We start from the raw sequence: 24,221 nt of genomic DNA on the forward strand, positions 1-24,221 counted from the left end.
TGTTTGTAGGTTATTTACTCCAAAATACAACTAAACGTATGATTTGGTGCTCTTTTTCCGCCTTTAGGCCTGGAGCAAACCTTTTTTTTTTTTTTTTTCCAAGTCCAGAAACATTATACAACTGTCAAACTCAGGCAAAGTGAGGTTGGAAGGACCTGACAGACGTTACTTCATACCCCAGACCGGCTACGCTGAAGCGTGTTATACACAGTGAGCAGCGCTGCGGGGCTGGAAAACCCTACCGCGCATCCTGGGGTCAGTCAGAGACGAGGAAATATCTTCCTCGTGTAATGGGTGAGAAGCTTCCTGTTAGCGCGGCGTCTCCCAAGAGGTGCAGCACGCGCTTCATCATATGACTTGAGTGTAAGTCCGTCATTACATCATCTGTCACTACGTAACCATCATTCATGCTCTTGTGCTCCCTCATTAGTCCCGACAGTCAAATCCCATAATCCTAACTGTTTCAATTCATGGAGCAAAGTAAGACGTTATATATTAATATCACTTGTAATTATGCTATACGTCCTCGCAAACGAACCGAGACACTCCGTATGTAAGAACATACAGTCTGTTGGGGTGGTTGGATTTTTGTCTAAGTGGCGAGTTACATACTAGTCTCAAATCTTAAACGAAGCGCCTAGAATGAAATCACTGATTTAGTTATGTAACGGGAATCAATAAAATTATATTCATTATAAAAAAAATGGTGCGCCAGTTAGTGATTTGTCTTCCAGCAGAATCCATTTGCACACACACCCACAAACAATGTCATAATCGCCATTATAGTTCAGGAACTCCAGGCGCAGTCCAAGAACACTGCGCTCTTTCTCCCACTTATTTACGGGGCAAACAGAAAATGTATTTTTCCATCGCTTCAGCCTCATTTCCACTTCCAAAATGGCCATAAAGTTGAATAAGCTCTCAAAAAAAAAACATTATTTATAACCCTCTTAAAAGCAGGCTTTATTGAATTTGCTGTTGTGTTGGAATGCATCTGCTCATAAACAGGCAACCAAACATTAAACTTAGTCTGATTTTGCTGTTAATCTTTGTCGTAGCTGGTGTTTGGAAAAGACACATCAGATGCTGACAGATCCCGTCACCATGTTGGGAGTTTTAAATTGAATCGTCACTACTGCTGCCACTGTTATGCCCGCTCCAGAGACTATGGATTAAACACAGGTGTAAAAAATATTGCACAAGTTGCAGGACAACTCACTCATCAAACACGAGTATTGACATTTCTTCAGAATTCATCAGATCAGATTCATCCATCCATGCATGACATGACACTGTACATCCTCTTATACTTTAGAGCGGTGCTGCCAAGCTGACTGTACATAAGTTTCGCTTTGGCCCGCCAGATGTTTCCAGTGGTTATGGTTTTTGTTTTTACATGTTGTGAGGTAAAAATGTAGAAAATGTAAATGATTTCTTAATTTGTGCCTGGCGGACACTTCAGACACAGTCGGTTAAGGTCCTCCTACCATCTTTTTGGATTCTACCAATGCAATACAGCACAACAGGTGTTTGCTTTTGGTCCATGACACATCATAATGATTCAGAGTTGGTCCTCCAAGGGGAAAGGTTTGGTGCCTCAGACCTGTAGTTCCTAAACATTGGGCTGTGAGACTAAGTTGAAATTTGATCTATCTAGGGGTTGTACTGACCTTTATGTCCATGAAATTAAATTTTTTGCTCTTATTGTGAAAGGAACGACAAAATAAAGGAACACAGAGTTAAACTGAGAGTGTAAACCGAGGCAAGAAACACCACATTGAGGTCAGCTCTGTGTCACAACTGTCACAACACCACTGGGAACAAGTCAACAGTCACTTGAGGCCGAGGCAGTAATCACTTGGCTTTTTCCAGATGCGTTCGGTAACACGGCACATCATGTTGACTGCCGTCGCTCAGCAAAATAATTGGGCTGCGTAGGAATGGGGGAGGAATTTCTGGCCCCCCTGGCCTCACCTTTAACTGAGTGCCAGGTGACGTGCAACAAATGAAGCGACCACATCACAGCCGCTCAGAACTAATATCAGGTTTTCTAAGGGGTTCGCTTCGAGCTGAGTGTGTCTTGTGTGGAGTCAGTTGGGTTTTTTTGTTGCAATGCACATTTAAAAAAACTAAAATCATATAATTACCTGCACAAATAAACCAAACCAAAATGAATCATTCCAGGATGGAGGTACTTTGATGGTTAAGTGATGGGCTCCCTTGTTTGGTCAGGAGGTAATATGAGAGCAGATAGGACCCTGTCGGCGGTATCACAGTGTTTACCCACACAGTTGCCTGTCAGGATCATTAGGTTCAAACTGTTATCGTCCAAGGGTCACTCAGACTGTCAGTAGTCACTAATAAACCTAGAAAGTGTAAGAATGCTCATATATTTTACCTACGGGCTGCTGCTGACATACGTTTCTTTACCTGGACATTCACTTGGGGATTTGGCTTTCCGATGTCCAAGTTGTACCGCAGAGCGTCTGGCTGCGTGTCCCAAAGTCACAGCGATGTGTCCTGAGATAGTGAGGGAGCTGGGCTGCGGCTGCTGTCCGGTGTGTGCCAGGCAGGTGGGGGAGCTCTGCGGGGTCTACACGCCGCGGTGCTCCAGCGGCCTGAGGTGCTACCCGAGCATGGATGCCGAGTTACCTTTGCAGCAGCTCATCCAGGGTTTAGGACGATGTGGACAAAAAGTGGACGTGGATGTCACGACAGGTCTGGACCACCAGGCTACAAATGGTAAGTCAGTCCTGCAATCATTTTGTTAAGCAGTGGATCAAATGACTGCATGTAATGTATTAAATGCTGCCTTGTAATGGAAATTTTCAGGTCAACTGAGGTTTTAGCCTTTTTCAGCTCATTGTTTTGGTTTCAAAGCTGGCAAGTTCACAGTTTGGCTCAGCTTCACTGCTCTTATCAACACTGTTGTCAGAAGCAAGGCAGCTGTTTTTGGCAAAAAGGCTCAGACGTCCCAACAATATGCCAACGTCCTAGAACCTGAAGTTAGCACCTAGCTATAGCATATTGATAAGTAGCAGATAACGAGCCAGGTATTGTGCAGTTTTAGAATAGAAAGACGAAGAGATTAAACCAGCTAAAGCCCTGCAAAAGACAAAATGCATATCGGCTGCTAGCTTGTTTACGATTGCATCATTATCTAACTGGTCAGAGTGAGGTTGTCATTTCTAGTTCAGAGGTTATTCCCAAACACGCAGATAGACAAGAAGAGAAAGGGGAGGAAATAGGTGCTTATAGGTAATTGCTAGCTAACAACAACAGTCTACATCCAGTGAGTTGGATGAGATACCAACATGTAAATGTGAAAGGATACATTTGCTGGATCAGAAAAATGAAAAAGAGCGGTTGAACTGTGGATTTAAAGGTCTTTGACTCACTCTCAAGCTTCACTGAACTCTTACTGTTAGTGTTTTAACATAATTATAAATGACTGGTTGCAATAATTTAACTGTTGCTATCCTTATTTCCAGTTTCATTTTAACAGTAATGGCTGCAATCACTTAGTGTATCCCCCACATAGATAACTATTCTAAGAGTCTACGGTCCCACGAACAAAACTCTGTAAGGGTCAAAACGCAAACAGCCTGCATCATTGCGGTTCTCCAAGGGATCTTTTGTATGATGGGAAAATACATACGGACAGTTAACATTTACGATGTAGCACAGAACTAGACTCAGTGATGCAGAAGCAGAAATCACTTGCAGGTTCTGTGAGACAAATAAAAACTTTATGACTGTATATCATCTGTAACTTTAAAGATTTGATTTTTTTAAATTGATAATGGACATATCTGAACATAGCTTACAAACTGCCCCTTTAAGAGGACTACTGCATATAAGTAGGTATAAACATTTATATATGTATATATATAGGCACAATACTGGTCCTCTGCCAAGTACTCACATACTGTTACCAAATTCAAACCCGTCCAGCAGCCATCAGGGAGTGTCGTATATTAATAAATATTCTGTTAGCGTGCCAGCATCACTCAGCCAGCCAGCTTTGACCCGCCATCGTACCTGAGGGCACGACATCAAAACAACCGGCTCAAAGTGAGGAAGTTTTAATGGTGAAGCAGAAACAATATTCTCTCTGCAGGACTCGTTTTATATCAGAAAAACCACATCAACATCAAACGTATTCGGTCACAATAAACATGACCCAAGATAAATAACCCAGAATTCCTGCAGAGACAAAGAAATGTCAAGCCTGTTCTCCTCCACGTTACAGTCGCAGGGGACAAAGGGGTCACTGTTGATTCCTGCAAATGAATTTTGACATAAGCAGTGTGTTTGGCAAGCAGTGGCAGGCCAACATCTGTGAGTGCAAACAAGCTCTATCCCTCGGGTGAACCCTTCACATGTCTGTAACCCACATATCCGCACAGCTCTCGTATTGGGAGTCTTATTTTGATGTACGCTGTTGTTTACGGGGCTTGAGGAAAAGTGATTAAATGCACATTTAAAGTTAAAAAACATATGAAGCAATTCTGGACATGTGGAAGACGCACCCACGACAAGCTCTTCAGAGCGACGCTGGGAAATCAGTTTCTCAATCAAGCTCTTCTTTTGTACGCTCATGTATCGCTGGTGAACTCTCCGAGGAATGCATCTGATGATTTCTTGGACTGAAACGTTCTCAGACAATAAAAGACTCAACGGAGGTGATTTCTTCAGGACTCTTGGAGGTTTTGTTGGGAGAGGGTAGTAAAAACAAACCCCATTCCAGAGCCTGTAACTTTAGCTAGGCGTGATGGACTTTGTCTGCGCTCTCTGCTGTGATTTACCGTCTTTGGTGCTCAAACCATTTAAAACACATAAAGGAGAAGCTGAAAATGAGCATCAGATCAGACTGCGGTTTGCCCTTGGTTCACTCTGTTATGGTTGGCTTTCCAAGCATGAGCGACTGCGGACTATCAGATGTCAACATCTGTCTCCTTTGTACCCATTAAAATGCACATTTCGGGGTCGTTTCATATAGTCGGTTGAGATTGCGTTCTCACTTCTTAACACCCACATCACTGCTCACTTCAAAGAGTCAGAGATTTACATTTTGTTATGGTAACACGGTGTGATCCTGAGTTGAAATGGCATTATTCTCACCTGAGTTCAAATAAACCACTCCTGCTTTGTCTGATGTTCAACTTTGACATGAAGTTGCCCTTTCAAACTGCTGATGTCATTAATGTGGCGTTCCCCTGCTCCTCCTGCGCCTCCACACTCGCAGCAACAGGAACTTCTTGCACAGAAAACAGCAACGCTGATGCGTTTAATCCATGATTTGAATTCTTCCAATCCGACGGTGTGTAATATTGGAAGTGGCACATCATCTTCACTGTTTCCACTTTAAGTATTTTTGCAATGGGAGTCGACTTGGAAATGTTCTCTCGGTCGTAGTCTACAAAGGCTTCAGTCAGTCTCCATGTGAATCAGTTTCTCTGCGTTTGAATCCAGGACAAAGAACATGACTTCACTGTCTCTGTGCAGGTGTGGAGCATCTGTCACTGACTGTCAGTGGACGCATCATTACGCAACAATATTTGTGTTAACCATCAGTATTTCAGCATTCATACAGGGAAGGTCTGTTGAGCAATGCGTGCTCTTTGTTCAGCACAGCTCTGTACCTGAAAAGCTGGTATCAACTACTTATTCCTCAATATTCCAGCAACAGTTTGCGTATTTAATTACTCCAGTATATGTGTGTCAGGATGAGAGTTGCTCCAGAGGCCTTAATAACCACAGGGATTAAATACAACCGCTGGAAGAGTGCTGTGAACTCCAGCATGGTTTGTTTCCTGTAGAAACAAGTGTTTACAGTCGCCACGAGCACTGAGCGTTACCAAGAGCCCCCCCTCCCCCCCACACACACACACAACCACCACCACTCACCATTAGTGCTAGCGGCCTGCTAACTTTGCTTGCTTGGGCTTGCAGCTCCCAGTGAGCACTGGGTATTTAACAATACAGCCTCCTAGAAGACGGAGTACCGAGGTGTTTTTTTTTTTTATTTTTCCTTGGCAGATTTAGCTTCCGGCACCCCGGGGCTGAGTCTGAGAATAGAACCACTGACTTAGCTGCAGGGCTGACTGAGCGTACCACGTAACGCTCAGTTTGTGAAGATTATTATCTACCAAGCAACCTGTATCTCTGTCAGAGCTCTGCATAACTCGCCATGCTACTGACCTCCATTGTTCTGGCAAGCTACTCACGGCCCCAGTCTGGACGCGTCCATTGGGAGGCTGCTGGTTAGCCGTTACGCTAGCAGCAAGAAAAGCTAACTGTCTAGATTAACGGCTGAGCAGACGTAACACATACATTTTCTCCACAGCATATGATCCAGTTTCACGCAAATCAGTGGAAAAAGTTATAAAGTCCCCAGAAACACATGAACAAAACAAAACAATATACTCTGGAGCAGGATGAGTCAACGTTTGTCTGGAAACTCACCCACTATTTTGCCAGCATATTGGTGAGATATGGAGCAAGGCAATAAAAACACTTTATTAGGCAGAATCAAATACAGCCACCACTTGAAACAAGCAAAACAGTGACCATGATGTCCTAGATGCATTTTAAATAAATGACCAAATTTATAATTTCCTTTTTACACATCGGGGCAGGTCCCCTGTTTGTAAGGGAGGGAAACTGTAAGTGTACTTGCAGCCGTCTGAATGATGGCCTGTCACTCTCAGGAGCTGCAGACAGAATCTCCCCAAAATAGAAATGCAGATTTCCCAGCATAGATATCCTGTCAACTTCCTGTCTGTTTGTTTTTTAATATTCTATCAAGAACAAGATCAGTAATAAGTCTTTTTTCACAGCAGCATTCTGACTCGTCACAGTTGGAAAAGCACATTAGTAACATGAATGATTGCTTCGTTGTCGTGGAGTTGCCCCAGTAAGTCGAGGCAGTGAGCCAGTATGAGCGATGCCAGGGCCGTGAAAGAGAAGCAGCTAAATAAAAAATAAAAAAAATCATCCATTAACTGTATTATTTACCTGTGACTTTTCCTACTGTGCCATGTCAGAATGTCTGCAGTGAAAAAAAGGGCCTCCTGCTGCTGTAAAAGTGTAAAAGCAACAAGGGAAGTATGAAAAATCAGGAGCCAGAATTACGTTGAAAATACCTCTGTAACAAGCTCAGTGAGTCTGGCCTTATTGGAATTATGTTTTATTATGTTGATCATGTGCTGTTGCCATGGAATCAAGGAATGGGAGCCACGTTAAAGCAACTTCATGAAGTTCAAATGTGCAACGTGCACAGCCCGAAGCCTCCGAGCCACTTCACCTAAACACGTCTCTCTCTGCACGTAGCTTATTTACACTACAGCTCAGTTATATCTAGGAAGTTCAAACACATCGGACTGATCAGAACGTCACGATTTAAAGTCCAACTCGCCACCGTGATAATGAAAGGGCATGTGTGTGTTCTGTGCCAAATATGCAGACCACCAGTCCTCAGCTGACAAACCCCCTCCTCCAGCCAATAGGAAGCCACTGTCCTATATTCTTTTCTTTTTTTATATTTTTGGCACTTTCCTTGTTTCTCCCTCCTTTCGTTTCTTGTGTTGTCGGTGGTCCATGACTGCCCTCCTCGCCCCCGCAGGTGATCCTCTGCTGAGACATGCTCCCTCTCTCAGGTCTTTAATTACTCTATGTAGATGTGTGTGTGTGTGTGTGTGTGTGTGTGTGTGTGTGTGTGTGTGTGGGGCACACATCCACAGGAAAAGGTGAAGCCAGAAGAGATCACTCTGGGTGGGAGCAGCATGTCGGTGCCTGCAGTTCTGAGAAAACTCCCCCTGAGGTGTAAATAGGAATCCCTCCCTCCTTTGTGCTAATCCTAAATAAGTTCATGCTGAAAAGTTACATCACAAACAGATAAGAGCTTTTACTAAGTGCAGTTTCAATTCACTTGTACTTTAATAAACATTTAAACTACTATTTTTACACTACATTAGACACACTACTTCATTTTCAGGAAGAACTTTCAACTTTTCAGCTCTACTTCTTTTATTTCACAGTGATTATTTGTTACTTTCTATCACGATTTACAAAAAAAAAAAAAACATTGTTTACTCACATTTTTTATCAATCATACTGCACTGTTATAGACTAAACTTTCCAATATAATTAAAATTGCTGAAGGTAAAGAAATCTATTGCTTCATAAAAGTATAAAACACTACTTTGCTACAGCATTATTTTAATTTTGTGGTCACCAGTGGGCGTCACAACACTGACATACTGTGACGTTAGAAAGTTGATATGCTAAATGTGCTGGCAGATACTTTCTAGCAGACATGCAGAGCAATGATATTTTTGTTAGTTACCATTTAGAATCCACTCTCCATTTAGCTCTGTTTTGGTCTCCACCATCTCCCCCATCAGTCTCTATATCCTCTAAATGCTCCGTTATGTTCACAAGCTAGTTGCTAAAATTGTATGGTAGTGTAATCTGGGTTTATCCGCGTTTTATCTGAAATAGCTGCCTGGAAACAGTGTTGATGGGAGTGGTGACAATCAACCAGAGCAATAAAGTTGCAGGCCGTAAAACCAAAACAATGAGCTGAGAGATGCTAAAACGTTTCTCAGCGGGTTTGTCTCTACGGAGCGACTCGCTTTACATTATATGTAAGATGTGGCCAGATTCAACAGTGTTGATGTTTTGTCAAAGACGTCTTTGTGCTCAAGATTTAACTTTGTGTGTGATTTTAAAGACAATGGCCTTCTATAGGACAGGAATTATGTCTGTTGGTTGCAAGTTACCAATAGTGAGACTCCGAAATGAAAGAAATCCTTGAGAACACATGCGGCGACGTACAAAGAACAGAAATACATTGTGGCAATTTGGAATTTAGTGTCTCCACTGTGAGAACCTGATGGAGGAAAGCATATGTTTTTTTTAAAGTTTTTAAGAGAAAATGACCTTGACCTTAGACTGCACTTATTGTCTTTTAAGTCTGACAAAGCCTGTAGGAGCGCCAATTGGCCACAGCTTTCCCTTTAAACTACAAAGGCGACTTCATTTGGTTAGGATGACACACATGGCCACATGGAAGCATAGCACAGCGTCGAGAGTTGAAAGCACTAGCTAACCGTAAAAGGTTTGAAGGGGGGACCTCTGGCGAAGCAAAGCCTTCTTCATTATTCAATTTCTCTCTGTCCGTTTTCCAGCTGGAAGGCGTTTGAAGTGGCCGAGCCTCGAGAGGAACCAATTTACACTGACAATGGTTTGAAGTACTGTAAGGCCACTTTCTTGGCGGCGGAGGCCACAGTGAAGTTTCCTGAGACACAGCTCCACTGTATACGATAACACGGCTAATACAGTAATGCTAAGCAACTCTGGAAAGACATTACTCATTCTGTGCTATGAGAGAATTGTGAAAGCATTGCTCAAAGGCAATACCTAAAGCCAACACTCCGAACAGCTCGAGACAGGTAGTTTCTATGGCACTGAACGCAGAATCAACAACACAGTATTTAGATGACAGCTGTTGGCCAAAGACGTGTTGTTTTCTTTTTCTCCCTGGAACATGCTGTCATGGGTTCCTATACAGTAAGTGTCTATAGAAAATAAGCTCTTAAACGCTACTTCAGAAATAAGATGGAATTTTTACACCTTTTGCTGCCTGTAGCTGCACTTCAGGTTGCTTTTTAACATCCCTGAATGTCAACTTTTGAGACATAAATGTCGATGCCGTGTTAAAGCAACTACCAGGGGAAGCAAAACTATACTAGAACCTTGTTCTTATTGTTTTAGAGCAAAGGCTTCCAAAGATGTTAAATACAACCACTTTGGTCCAACTCAAAGAATCAGTATTTCACTCAGTAATCAACTATCTTTCTCTGGAATTGTCGAATTCAGGTTAACATAATTTGGACCAACACTTTAAGCTTGTGTTCTCTGTTAGAGGTAGAAGTGTTTGTTTTTATCACTCACTGTCGTGAATATGATTTTGATTCTTGATGATAAGGTTTTGTTTGTGACTGGTGAGTCTTTAAGTATTTGACTATGTGGAGTGTTGCAAAGTCTGTACCCTAACGGATCTGTGGATCGTGGACAGTGTTCGAGAGTGATGGTTAGCCTTACCTCGGTGCAAAAAAGCATACTCATGTATGAAGGTGTGGAACCAGCAAGAGGCAACAATGTTGAGAAGAGAGGACAAACGTAGTAGAAAGTACTGTAGTCCAGAACGGTGTGAGACGGTCGTGGTCCGACAGTATAAACCCCACTGGCTTTGCCGATACCTCAACTTCTCCTCTAACACCACCAGGATGTTAAAGTTTGTTGTTTTTTTTTTAAAATGTCCTGACAGCTTGAATCATCATACAGATAATGAAGTGCCCAAGAGGATGAATCCTAAACCCTGTCTTTACAAATCGTGTCACCAGCACGTAAAACGTTTTGCTTTATTCAGTTGAAATAACTCCAAATCAGTCAAATTAATAAATATATTAACTAACTGGTAGGAGAGTGAACTCAGTCTTGTCAGCAGTGTGAGTAAAATGTGGTGTGATGGGTGGTGACTGGTGCAGCAAACCAAACAAAGGTGAAAAAGGGCTGTGGTGGAGGCAGAAGGCCCACCTGAGAGGGAGCGAAAATCCCAGAAAGGTAGTCCTTTATCCCTTCTTTCTGGAGGCCCGGCCCACATGAGCAGGTATGAGCAGGCGACCGTCCCAGCTCCACCTGGCAGCAAAACCCAGTATCTGCAAAACAGCCAATCACACTGGGAACCCCAAAAGTCAACGTAACCTTAAATACTACGACCTCTATAACCCCCAACAATATCCACAACCTGCAGGCAGCGTCTCATCCTGATCTCCGAGGCCACAACCTTGTGAACCCTGGCAACTAGGAAGCATTTTAAGAAAGAAGAAACAGAGGTTGCACTTCATTTGACACGTGAACTCTAACGTATGTGCACAGACTCACGTGAACACGCACAGAAACATTTCAGACAGTGTGTCAGGAGCTCCTGAGGATTCAACAGGGGGGCCTTCCCCCTTCTCAGGCATGATTTACAACTTCAGCACTCTGCTCCTGTTTTTACAGCGCTAATTACAGACGCACACACACACACATACACACACACACACACACACACCAACACACACACAGCCTCTGGCAGGTAGGTTAGGTGCCCAAAAAAAAAAAAAATCCTTACTCAGCATGAAAAGCCTTCATCAGCGTTGCCTCCTCACGAGTCTGGACTCACCACCAGTGACTCGAAGTCGGGCTCAGCTCTTTAATTCAGTCGCCACTTTCGTCTGAGTATTTCCTGTTGAAATGTGTCAGACGATGTTGGATCATTATGTCTGTGATGACTGCGGCTATGTTGATAAATGTCTAAATCGTTAACCCCACCATGTTTTCGTGTTCTGCAACCGCAGGTACCAGCAGCACAGACAGATTTCATTTTGCAGGACGTGCTGTTCTGTATTCATTTGCCGCGTGTCTGTTCTGAATTAACTTGTTAGCTTGTCATTTGTGTTTTGTCTTGACTGTCTCCAACAAATTATGAACATGCTCTGGTATAAAAAGCAGCAGGAAACACACTCCGAGTGACCCGAGAGAGCTCAGAAAAGACCTGCTCAAACTGCGTCATGACCCTCACAAAGCCTCGGAGCGCTGGATGTTGCACTTTCTGCTGTTTCACAGAAAAAGATCTTGGCGAGTCTGTTCGCACTGTCGCCGCAGTAATTACAGCCATTGCGACGCCTGACTGTCCAGCATAGAATTAGTAACATGAGGTATGAGGGACACAGGATGCCTCGAGGACACAGAATGACTTTGTCTTCTAATTCCAGGATTAAGATGACTTGTAAAAGGGCCTGTCATTAGGAGAAACGCTGGCTTTTAATAGCAGCGTGTGATTAAAGAAAAGATAAATGTAGATGAATGTGTGTTTGTTGGAAAGCAGCGGAGATGGTGAGGTGGCTTTGAGTGTGTGTGTGTGTGTGTGTGTGTGTGTGTGTGTGTGTGTGTTTAACATCTGTCCATTAAGTGCATACCGAACAGACAGGACACAGATGAGAGATGAAGCATTTCTGAGAAGTGACACTGGGATCAAAACCAGGAAGTACACACAAAAAAAGGGCTGAATTAGCTTTGAGGAATCGTAGCACTCAGACTGTTTACAATTTACTGGAACATGTGACTTGTTTATTGATGTTTTATGTCACTTGTGCCCAAAAACTATTTTAACTGTCCTGAAGTGATAAACTGTCCCATCCAGTCGAACATCTTACAAGTATTAGCGTTCAAAGTACTTTTATCTCCTCACTCTACTCAGCCGTCAGTCCTTTAGTGCATTTATCAACATTCAGATATCAATTATCAACTAATGTGCGCAGCTGTTAAATCTATCAGTGTTAGCTCCATTAGCTGTAAGCTATAAACTCTGTGGCTGTTAGTTCCGTTTGCAGCACCCCGAGGAAGCTGCTTCCCCTCCAGTCGCTAACAGCTAACAAGCTAACAAGCTCCCTTTTTGGCTGATTTCAACACAGATTTGGTGGTCACAACTAAGAGATTTGAAAAGTCTCCCATCAATAGAGAGTGTACTGCATCCTTTTCATAAGTCTCGTGCTGAGTAACCAGCAGTGACAGTAACCAAACTCCGAAAACTTTTTGTGCACACATCCCTGATACTGACTCTGAAGGAGGCCTGGACCGATTGAATGTACAGATGCTGCAGATCAACTTGATTGGTTTATGTGTTCGCTTGGTTCTAGAGGTGCACGGGACTGAAAATCCACCCACCAGAAGACCTCTCATCAACACTTGGTTCTGGCAGGAGACCGCCATCAACAATCACGCGAAAGACCGCCTCGGAAGGATGAAGTCAACTAACAATCAACTAGAGGACAGTCGGACCCAGAAGGGGACTCAGGTCAGAACTAGACATATTCTTGTTTCTGTCTGCGCTCATGTGTTGAGACAATGTAATCCACGTTTCCAACGTTTTCCTCCACAGTATACGGCCCAAGAAAACACGCCTCAAGGGGGGACCCAGCAACAGGTAATAAAATTAAAACCTGATCCTCTACATCAAACGAGTGAGAACGGGCCTTTTGATCGTACCAGACCTTCATTCTGGTCTGAGTCCTCTTCAGGTTCTTGCCGGCAACTTCACAGGCTCGTCGCAGCCTGTAGTGAAATGCAGTCGCATGCTCTGGCAGATTTATTTGAGACTCGTCTTAAATAAATATATACGTTAGTCAACCCGGAAGTGTTTTGCTCAGACGTGAAGTAGATCACATGGTACAGCATCAAGCTCACCCTGCATTGTGGTTCCAAAAGAAAGTACCACAAGTCCGCGGTTCTGTTTGGACTTTTGCAGGCTCAACAGTTCAACAAAACCAGATTCTTACCCACTGCCGAGGGTGGATGACTGTGTGGACTGTGGATTTCTGTTTGGGTGAAAATCTGAGTCGAGTGTGTTTGAGATTTATTCCTTTTGACCAGTTTGAACACATTTTGTTTCCCCACTGACCCCCAGTTTACCTTTGGATGGTGTGTCCAATGTGTTTTTGTTCGTCTATCATTTGGCAGTGGGTGTGGGTTTTATTCTCACCGCCACCGTTTAGACACCAAGGAACCAGTTGGCTTCCAGTTGGAACAATTCAACCCGGACACTGATTTTATTTTGGGTTTCTCTCCCCCTCTCCAGAATACCCGGTCTGCTGTGATTGGTCAACTCACACATGCCTGACCACCAACCACTAACAACAACAGAACAGCTGTGCTAAATCCATCTAATGTACCAAACTAGCCAACGGGTATAAAAATATGCAAATGTGTGACATGCTGACGCAGTGTGATGTCACAAAAACACAGAATTAAAAGGCGGGGCTACAGGCGAGGTGTTTCAGGAGCAGTGTTTTCTGTGGGAGATTGGAGCTTCTGTTGGTGTGGAAAAATGGAAAAAATCTAACAGGTGTCCTCTAAAAATATATACATATTTTTTTTCTATAAAGTGAAATGTTTTGTGGCACCTCATGAAAAGAGATCCAACCAAGTGATTTTTAATTTTGAAAACTGCAGTTTCTCATGCATACTGATCGAATGAAGCACAGGTAGTTTGCGCTTGTTTCCAACAAAACAAATTGTTAGTGTAGTGCAGTTTCTTGCATGAATGTATGGCCTCACAGAAGTGCAGTAACCTGTCTGCCTATCAGAAGTGAGCAGTGACAAAAAGGTGGTGTGGTACAGTAGTGCCCTCCTCTGGGTGCCTCATCACCTGAAACACGCACATGCACACACACACACACACACACACACACACACACACACACACTGACATCACATGGGCTGACATTCGCTCGCTCAGCCACCACACAGCTTAATCCCAACCTCAACAGAAACCAAGTTTAAACCAGAAACTGTGAGGATTTATCTGGTGTGGACGAGATTTTTCCCCCACAACGTGACTGTGTTAGCAGCTGTATATCCCTACAACACGATTAATACAAACACACATTTATGTGCTTTCACAGAGCTGTTGTGTGAAAATATATTTGTTGATACTCTCCAAGAATGTGAGAATATTTCCAACAGCATGCAACAGCAAATGTCAAATGTGGTTTTATATTCAGAGATGCTATTCAGGAAATTTTGTAGCCGTTAGCTTGCAAATATCTTTGCTGGCCTCATTTTGAAACTCTTAATTTCAGACTGACATGTTGATGCATTTTCCAGTTTAAGAGTATTTCTAAGAAATACTTCAATGGATTCATCGATGCATTCCCATTTATGAACGCGACGCACCATGAGCTTCATTTAGCTTCAATAATGAGCGTCATCATGATGAAAAGTGATATTGTTTTTCTCTCCACGCTGGAATGTGTGTTGGCAGTTTAGTGCGTTCTATAGATTTCACCCTTCCACTACACAATTCTTCACCACTCACTCAACTCCCCTCTGGAAAAAAACCCCAAAAACATAAAAACAGTTCCTAGAAAACCCTTAATGGGGCGCCGTATAAACATGTGTATTCTTTATGTTTCATGCAAATGAGCTTGGGCCCTGGGGGGGATTAAGCATGTGGAGGCCCGTATATGTCACAAACCGGCAAACAATTATGCGCATTTGCTCATTTTCTCCCTCACTTAACTCGCTCGCTCGCAGCAAAACAAAACAAAATAAAACAAAAAATTCATAAGTGGGGAGGGTACCAAACAATTGTGGAGATCATTAGAAGGAACAAAAGAGAATGCAGGAAAAAAGGAGTCGTGCAGCTGGTCAGGGGGAGGAACTTCAGACAGCTGGTGTCAAGCATGGATGCACTTCGTCATGGGTGGTCATACGAGCTGAAGTACTGTACTCAAGATGCCGTCAGAGCCCGGGGTCGTGCCAGACTTCTTACCCTCATAACGCAAATATATAAACAATCAGTTTGCGCCACAGTGATATTAACATATTTACACTCACATCCTGTCATTCCTTTACTTTCGTCAGTGAGTAATGTGTAATATGCATGGCAACAGTGGCGTACCCAAGATCTCTGAGGGGCAGGGGTGAAAAATAAAAAGGGCACCAGTGTAGAAAGTCATGAGATGATTTTACCCCAAAGGACACTTCAGCAAGTTTAGTCTGCTAAAAGATCACCCTGCAGGGCTCTTCATCATGTTTTATCTATCCAAGAGGGCATTTTCATGGTGTTTTTTACTATCTTGGGTGCAATTTTTGTTGAAACAGAAAACCTCAACGGGAAGCTTAAGTTTTAGTTTGAGTTTAAAGCCTTTTGTGGCACCAATGGGAAACATCTGACGAACCGCCTCGCTTGAGTCAGCATTGATTGGTGCTGCAGAAGTTTGAAAGAAAGAAATTATCTTAGTTGCCCCTTGGCCTCCTACAGCAAGTACCGTCTATCCTTGTTTATGCATTTTAAAATAAAACAATATAATGTGCATATGAGCACCAGAGAATAATGTGGGAATGTGATGACTCTGATGAGCTCAAGGTTATTGATACTGGTAAATCTCAGTGCTGTGATGAGTTTTGCAGAATGCTAGTGTTAGCAAGCCGCGCTAGCTCTTGCAGTTTATGCTCATAACCCACCTTGTGCTAATCCTTGTTCTGACCCAGCAAAAATCTGGTCTGACCTGTACTAGACCTAATTGCGACAGACAAGTGTAGCTGCACGTTGCTGAAAATGTAGGCGTTTTGGAAATAAACTGTGGAGAGTGAACAAGATTAGCGGGCCAACGACAGCAGCCTGTCGCTGTCCTTGCACTTCATCCGGCCCAGCGGCATCCCTGCAGCTCTGCTTCTTCAATTATTTCACCTCGAATTTTATAAAACAAGAATATGAGCAAACAATATTCCCTGAACCAGACATAACAAAAGAAGAGGAGGAGAAGTTTGCTCTGACTTTTTGGAAATTTCGTATGAAGCCACGGATCTCATCTACCTGAAGCAGAAAGTGTTTCCAAACTTTAGATTGGTGCCGTACACGCCGTACAGAAACACTGTGTGGATCAAAAGATTCCCACTTGATTTTGCTAACAGCTAACAGCTGACGCCTCATATCAGCTTCAGCTCCACTTTTACTGTTTGGGAGCGACGCCTGTGGATTCTGCTCCCATTATCGCACAGTGTATTCGGACAATGAAAGGAATATGGGCCAAAAGGGTTAATTACAGCAACCGATAATACACAATAACATCTGTATTGTATGGTGTAAAATGGCACAAACATATTGGTACGTAAGAGCAGAGAGGCAGCAGTAAAACTGAGGTGTCGGTTTATACGTCTTCATTATGAAAGAGGGATAGAGAGAGAGAGGAGTTAAAGGCTGTGAGAGCGAGTGTGAAAGAGAGAGCGAGCCAGAGGGAAAGAAAGAAAGAGTACTTTTCATCCATATGTTCAGATGTGTGATAAGGTTTGTGGCAGACCCCGCCTCCTCCTGCCCTCCTCTCTCATCCTCGGCCAACTAATCATAAGACCTGGACCCTTTGATCCCACTGCAGCCTCATACACTCACCGTGAATACATGGTAGATGTGTGTGTGTGTGTGTGCACAACCATGCAACGGGAGGAAAAGTGTGCACAGCAGTTCTGTAGGTGTGTGTGTGTTTGTGTGTGTGTGTGGTCACGGCCCACCTGCCGAGTAAAGCCGCCTCGACACTCATGTTCCACTCCGCCAGGCTCACATCAATAATATTGGCTGAACCCTCCGCTTGCCTAACTGCACCTCGTAAAAGAGTTCGCTGTAAATGTGCGTATTTGTGACATTTTTACAAGACACACAGAGGGATTTTATTTCGCCATTCTTTTTCTTGGACAGAGAGCATTTCTCTGCCTCACACTCAAGTCAAACCTGTCCTCTATGAATGACTCTTTCTTTTTTTTTTTTGTGAATGTATCTGTAAGTCTGCTCCTGTAAGTGCTAAATAGTTATTGCTTAAAATGAGTTTTTTTTTATGAATAATGTTCTCCGTGCTCGTACTTTCAGAGCGCCTGTGAGCAGGAGCTGGACAAGGTCTTGGAGGAGATTTCCAGAATGACCTCTGAGGATAACAGGGGCCCGCTGGAGAACCTTTACGAGCTCAAATTCCCAAACTGTGACAAACACGGACTGTACAACCTCAAACAGGTGAGCCGCAGACAGAGCGCCGGTCTCACGTCACTGCTACTTATCTGAACACACACACTGTTAATTAAGTAAGAAACACTGTAGCTGGTTGAGGTCATAGAGTTCAATTAATCTCCATATTTGAACAAATTTTGTCAGACTAAACATGGCAAAAACATGGTAAACAGGGAACTCAATCACCATAATAAATGTCGGCAGTGTACGTTTCTGTAAACCAAGGGAACCATGTCGACATTGGTTAGGTTTGGCTGGTTAGGTTTATGCCCAAAAAACTGTTTCACAAAGTTCATGTTTTGGACATTTTTATGTTGCCACAAACACGGCTGGAAATTCTTCAGAAGTCTCGTTTAAAAGCCTGATCTTATCACCACAACACAGCTAGATCAGATCAGATCACATCAGAAATATCTGTTTTGTTCCCCTTTAAACACAGCATGAGATGTCCTGAAGTCTCGTTAACAGCACCCAGTTTTATCGCCACAAACAAGGCTGGAAATTGTCCTGCGGTCTCATTGAGAACACCCTGACTTCCCATCAAAAATGTTGCTTTTAGCAACCCCATGGCCAAAAACATCCACAGCGACCACCATCGTCTCCACCTCCAGGTCCATGTAATTCCCCATGTAATGTGAAGGTGATATCACACAATCTGTCAATATGGTACGTAACCTATGACACGTACACATGTGACTGTATCAGTGGTTTGCAGAAACATTACCTGCCAACATTTTATAATCGTGATCAGGCTGAAACATGACTAAAGGCGATGTGTATACAGGGACACAAACGTAATGAGATCCTGGCAACATCACGGCCAAAGATATTGAGCAACAGGCTTTTAATTGCAGATTGTTATAGATGTCATGTTGTAAGTACAGGAGGCTGTAAAGGAAACCAATAGACCACACTGACTGATCAGCGGGATCATAAAGGGACGAACGTTCGCCTCAAAATGGATGAAATGTAACCGGAGGAGCCAGACGAGGACTGGGAAACATTTCAGCAAATAAAGAACCATCCAAGATATAGTAAAAAAGCTTTTAATACTTGTAAGGAAATGACTTATAAGAGGAGAGGTTTACAAGAATGGCTTGATATCAGAACCTATGTTAAGAATTTGGGGAGAACATTGCACTCTTGAGGACATAAATCCAAACAGTTTCTCGTTGAGGAGGCCAGTTTACACCCTCCTCACATCATTTAACCCCGTTACCTTCTCAGCACCAGTGTGATCTCAGCACACGTAGCCAAGCGTTTTAACAATGAGCAGCTGTAGGATTATGTCATCAATTTTTTGCCGATACATGTCTTGACTTTTAGTCCTTCGTCTGATAAAATCTTGCGTGCATAGCGACCGGTTTCCCCCGCGGCGTCAGAGCGCTCCACACTGAGACGGACCTGAGTGTCGTGCTTTTATTGCCACATCTCGAGGCCCCCTCGACCTAAAGAGGGTGATTTAATCCAGTTTTAAAAGGGGGGAACAGGGGCCATCTTCTGCCCCCGGGGCCTTCTAGTTGGTTAATCGGCCATGCCCATTTGGGTCAAAATGTTGCCTGTTCGTTTATCTAATACAGTTCAAGAGTGTGCAGATCAAAACATGAACTGTATATTAGGTTAATTCTCAGGTCAGTGCCCTCGACCGAGGCACTGGCTTAGATCTGGAGCTGTTTCTTGGGGACCGTACGTTGGCTTCCTGCTGCTGCTCCAGGAAGTGCTGACTGAGATAATAGAGATTCTTCTTCTTCTTCTTCTTCTTCTTCTTCTTCTTCTTCTTCTTCTTCTTCTCTCTGTTTCCTTAAGTTCTGCTCTCTAACATCCAAAAAATAAAGGCACAAATCCATTTTTTTATTGGGGAAAAAGTGTACAATATGGACTGTCCTCTCTATTTTCCAATTACTTAAGATGTTATAACTTATTAAGGGTCATGTTTTAGGGGATTCAAACATAGTTGTATTGATTGTTAAAAAAAATATTAAAGCTGGAAATACCTGAACTTCACCAGAAATGTTTCCAATTACCCAAAGTTTTACGTGAACTTGTCCTTTCGACCTGGTATCTTTGGAAACTCTTTGCAGATTTGACATTATATGTGGGTTTTAATGCATTTGTAGTCAAGTCAGACTGTCAGGCAGACTTTTAGGAAAATGTCTATACAATAAAAAAAAAAGACAGTTTGGCTGAATTTTCCTCCTGATACTGTATTTTTTTCTCTGCTTAAACCTCATTCAAATCCCATTACTCATCTCAGATCACTGGTTATTTCCATATCAACAATTCACACTGAGATGCACAACAGAAAAAACTCTGTGGGTGGAATCTTTCGCAACACTGGCCACACCCCAAACCAGTGATGTCACAGCAGGTGTTTTCCACTCCCTGTCAAAGGCGAGACGCCTGCTGTGACATCACTGGTCGAGGCTGGTCGGGGTTGTGACATGTTTCAGATTCAGAGTGAGAGGTTTAATGTTGATGTAGCACAAAGGACTCAGACATAGTTTAGTTTATTAAACCCTCCTGATTTTAGAGAATGATAATAAATCTACCTTTTTTTTTTCCAAATTGTGCTGGAGTATCATTACCACTGGCCTTGATGATGGAAAACAGTCAGCAGGATTAAATGTTGGCACTTAAAAGGACAAAACAAGTCATATCATGTTCACATCACATTTATGACCTGACTTTCATATCGGGAGGTGGAGGGGACAAGGCTGGCAAGCTAGTGACCGAAGCTGAAGGGACTGTGGCAGCTTGAAGAGCAAGAAGAGCCCCAAAAAGTGATATTTTTCAGAGGAAGTCTCAACATCCCTCAGCTGTGTTTGTGGGGATAAAACCGGGTGTTTTTAATGAGACTTCGGGACAATTTCCAGCCACGTTTATGGCAACAAAAAGTGGATACTTATGACGGGAAGTCGGGACATCCCCGGCTTTATTTGTGGGAACCAAAACAGCTATCATAAGACGAAACTTGATCTTTTCTGAAGCAGTTCAAGACTGTGTTTCGGAATTTGTAAGCCTCACACCAAGGGAACACGATTTTAACATTTGTAGGGTGACACAAATGATATTTTTGGCAATTTGGGTTGATAAAAGTTAATGTCGTGATCAGCATCAATGACTACATTGCGGGTCATGTTAACAGCACATTCTGTTTGGGATCCAAATGGGGCCTCATTCCAAATGAATGAATTTTCTGAATAATATGTGCAACATGTGGATATTCAAGACTTAGAGCATTACCACCACATTACACAAACCGACCAGCCAACAGCCACAAAGCTGACCTTATCATGAAGGTGAGCTGAGCGTATGAATATTCGTTTTCATCTTCTTTGGGATAAAAGTGAAAAAACAGAATATTCCGTGCCTTGTAAACGTCAGTGGACATTATTGTGCCTGGATGTGTGATGTGCCTTCATTTGATCCAACCTGATGACAACTTTTCCATCCTTCTCCGTCTGTTCCTCTTGAAAATCACTCTGCATCCCTGACACACACTCATGCACACTGTATCACTGTGTTCACTGCTCCCTTGAATTTCCTCTCTTCCAACAAACACACACACTCATGTAGACACACACACGCCCTCATCTTCCCTCACACGCACACGCTCACACATGCGCGTGGAGATGTTGTCATCATGAATGAGGCAACAGCTTCTGAGCTCAAGGTTACAAGGCAATAAAAACTGCTTGGCGTACTTCATGGGAAGACTTTTGTTAAGCCGAGGAACGAACTGTGCTTCCGACCGGGGGCTTGAATTTGAATTCTGCTCATCCATAGAAATCAGACAGAGGAGGACAAACAAGGTCACATATCCAGTGTTTTCTTACGAGGATAGTAGAGCAGAAAAGAAGATTTGAATAGGCGCCACAGTTTCCTAAAGCAGGGCTCTCAACCACTCAGCCAATTTTCATCACTGGTCACAAACAACAGCATTGTTTCGGACTGGAGTCCTTGGTTCCCAGGGAGGAACACTGTACCTCCTCAACACTCGGCTTCCTTTTGGAGTTGTCCCTCCTTGTCGCGGGGTAATTACTGTAACTGTCACTTTTTTTGTTCTTTCTCATCCAAGGAAGAAAATGGAAAGTCTTTTCTTTCCCCCCAGCTCTTCATTCTTTTTTGCCGTCCCCTCCGCGGCCGCCCCGCGTGCGCGGCGTAAACTGTGTCCACTTCAATTACGACCTCATTTCTGAGTAGAGGGGGGCTCTGCAGGGGAGGGGGGGGGGGTCTACTGGCATGCCTGTGTGTGTGTGTGTGTGTGTGTGTGTGTGTGTGTGTGTGTGTGTGTGTGTGTGATGGCATGTGTGGCTGAGGATGGGTTGTGGGGTTGTGAGTAGGGGGCATGACCTGAGGATGGATTGTTATTGGGCGAGTGTTGTCCCACCCAAAACCATGGCCCTCACTCTCATCCAATGGCCCCCCGCCACCAGGAGATCCACCAACACACACACACACACACACACACACACACACATCTCAAGCCACCGTACGCCATGCCTCATTAACCCACCCCCTACTTCCCACTGTGCATCTTCACCCCTCCCTCTTTTTTCCAGTGTTTTCCAACTTGTCTAGTTTGTGTTTTTCTTCTCTCTCTCCAGTGCAACATGTCCACCCACGGCCAGCGGGGCGAGTGCTGGTGTGTTAACCCCTTAACCGGGGTCCAGATTCCAGCTTCGCCCAAAGTCAGAGGGGACCCCAACTGTAACCAGTTCCAGGAGGAGCTCAGAGCGATGCCCACGGCAGTATCCCACTAACACTGTGCAGCACTTTGTATGACATCTTGGGGTTTTCTTCACATTTAACAACAAGGGAGGATTTTTCCATTATAATGTTTTTTTTTTGATTTGCATGTAGTGTGTACCTACTGTAATCTGTGTCTTCAAGTCCAATTAAAAACATGTATAATATTGGCAGCCTTATCCTTTAAAGCTGCATCAGTGATTTGTTTTGCCACTTGGGGGCAGCAGAACAAGCTGTAAACATTATGGTGAATCTGTCAGCAAACAACCGCCCGTCCCATCGGCCATGGAACAAAATGAGCATTTACTGGGATTCCAAAACAGCCGTATAGCTACATCATGAACATATTTACACTTATTGTTGGATGGTGACCTCTAGTGGCCTTTGTGATTAAGATGGGTGCAAAGGAGGAAGTCAGGTGAAGAAGTATAAAGAGCAACATGAAGCCATTCATCCTGAAGACCACTGTTCATGTCCCATGTGAACTCAAAAGATGTTTGGCTTGTACATTCCTGGTTACCCTCTTTAGATATAGGTGCAATTTAAAGGTAACTAAAACACACTGATTCTTAGTTTCGGAGGATTATACACAAATGAAAATATAATCCAAGAGCCCTAAATTTGAAATGTTGTGGAACTTGCCCCCTCTCCCACAGTTTCTGAGTGCAACACCACGTAATGTAGTGCAAACAAAACTCATTACATCACAGCAAGTTGTGTGTTAAAAATGTGTATATTGAAGTAAGCATGTACGTTACACTGAGGCTACACTGAAATTACATAGTAAAAATAAAAATATCTGTTTCTTCTAGTTGCTAAAAGCTCCACGACGTTCATCAGCAAGACTCTCTGCAGATAGTGTACAGTACAAACAAAGCGAGGCTAATGGGAGTACAGTTGTTGGCTGCCACTGTTACATCAACATACTTTATATATTATATTCACACATGAATGAGTCCACATCAGTTTCGGACATGATTTGATAGAGTGATGAACTGCGTCCGTAACTTGATCCCCATCGAACTCCTTCACAAAGTCGAGCCTCAAGTTTTCTGGGGTTGAGATGAAAGAACTGCAGGTGCTTCTTCCTACATATACATATCAAAGATGTGTTTGCACAATCTGTATCCCGTTATAATGCCGACACGTTGTATTAACCTTTTCACCAGGACAATACTTTGAAAGCAGTTAATTAAAAAGTTTGACTTTGACTGATTCTATCTGCTGTTGCTCCGACTTTTTGCTTCCTGCACTGTTAGCTGTAGATTAATTAAATTCTTTTTGTCACTGTGACATTTCACCGAGAAAAAAAAACCCTGTCTGAAGTTGTTTGTTCCCTTTTATTGCCATTTTTATGACATTCCACAGAAAAAGCAAACGTCACGCCAGTTTAACTTTCAAGAGTGAAATCTGTCAGCGTCCAAAGTGTTTTCTATGAATCCACACCCATCCAGAGCTGTTGTTGTTTGCTTTCTCAGCAGTTTCTCTATTAACACTCTGCAACTCCAAATAAGTGTCACCAAAAGAAAAATTGCCCTAACGGTAATGAAGCTGGAAAAAAAAAACAAAAAAACTGCTGTGTGGCATCACTGCTGTGCATGCATGAGTGTGCACGCGCGTGTGCGTGTGTGTGTGTGTGTGTGTGTGTGTTGCTGTGGTTACTAATGAAGTGTTGACATGAGGAGGGATTAGGATGGAGGGCTGACATTGACAAATGGGATACTAAGTGGGTAAAGGTGTCTATGAATAAACCGACCCGAGCATGCAAACTCACGCAGGGACGCTCACACACGCGCATTTGTGCTGCATGCCACGATTCCAAAGGGAGGCAACCAACATGGAGTCTCGACGGAGGGATGGA

The 24,221-nt window shown here is 43.3% G+C and overlaps 1 protein-coding gene across 1 annotated transcript; it reads left to right on the forward strand.

Moving 5' to 3' along the window:
- The first annotated feature begins 2,202 nt into the window (after nt 1-2,202).
- Nucleotides 2,203-22,527, forward strand: igfbp2b (insulin-like growth factor binding protein 2b). The gene is made up of 5 exons (XM_037110968.1): nt 2,203-2,742; nt 12,753-12,910; nt 12,995-13,039; nt 17,477-17,617; nt 22,219-22,527. The coding sequence occupies exons 1-5, from the start codon at nt 2,382-2,384 to the stop codon at nt 22,372-22,374; spliced, it is 861 nt and encodes a 286-aa protein (XP_036966863.1). The 5' UTR covers nt 2,203-2,381; the 3' UTR covers nt 22,375-22,527.
- The last annotated feature ends 1,694 nt before the right edge of the window (nt 22,528-24,221 follow it).

Source organism: Acanthopagrus latus, chromosome 9 (genome assembly GCF_904848185.1).
Source record: "Acanthopagrus latus isolate v.2019 chromosome 9, fAcaLat1.1, whole genome shotgun sequence".
Lineage (NCBI taxonomy): Eukaryota > Metazoa > Chordata > Actinopteri > Spariformes > Sparidae > Acanthopagrus > Acanthopagrus latus.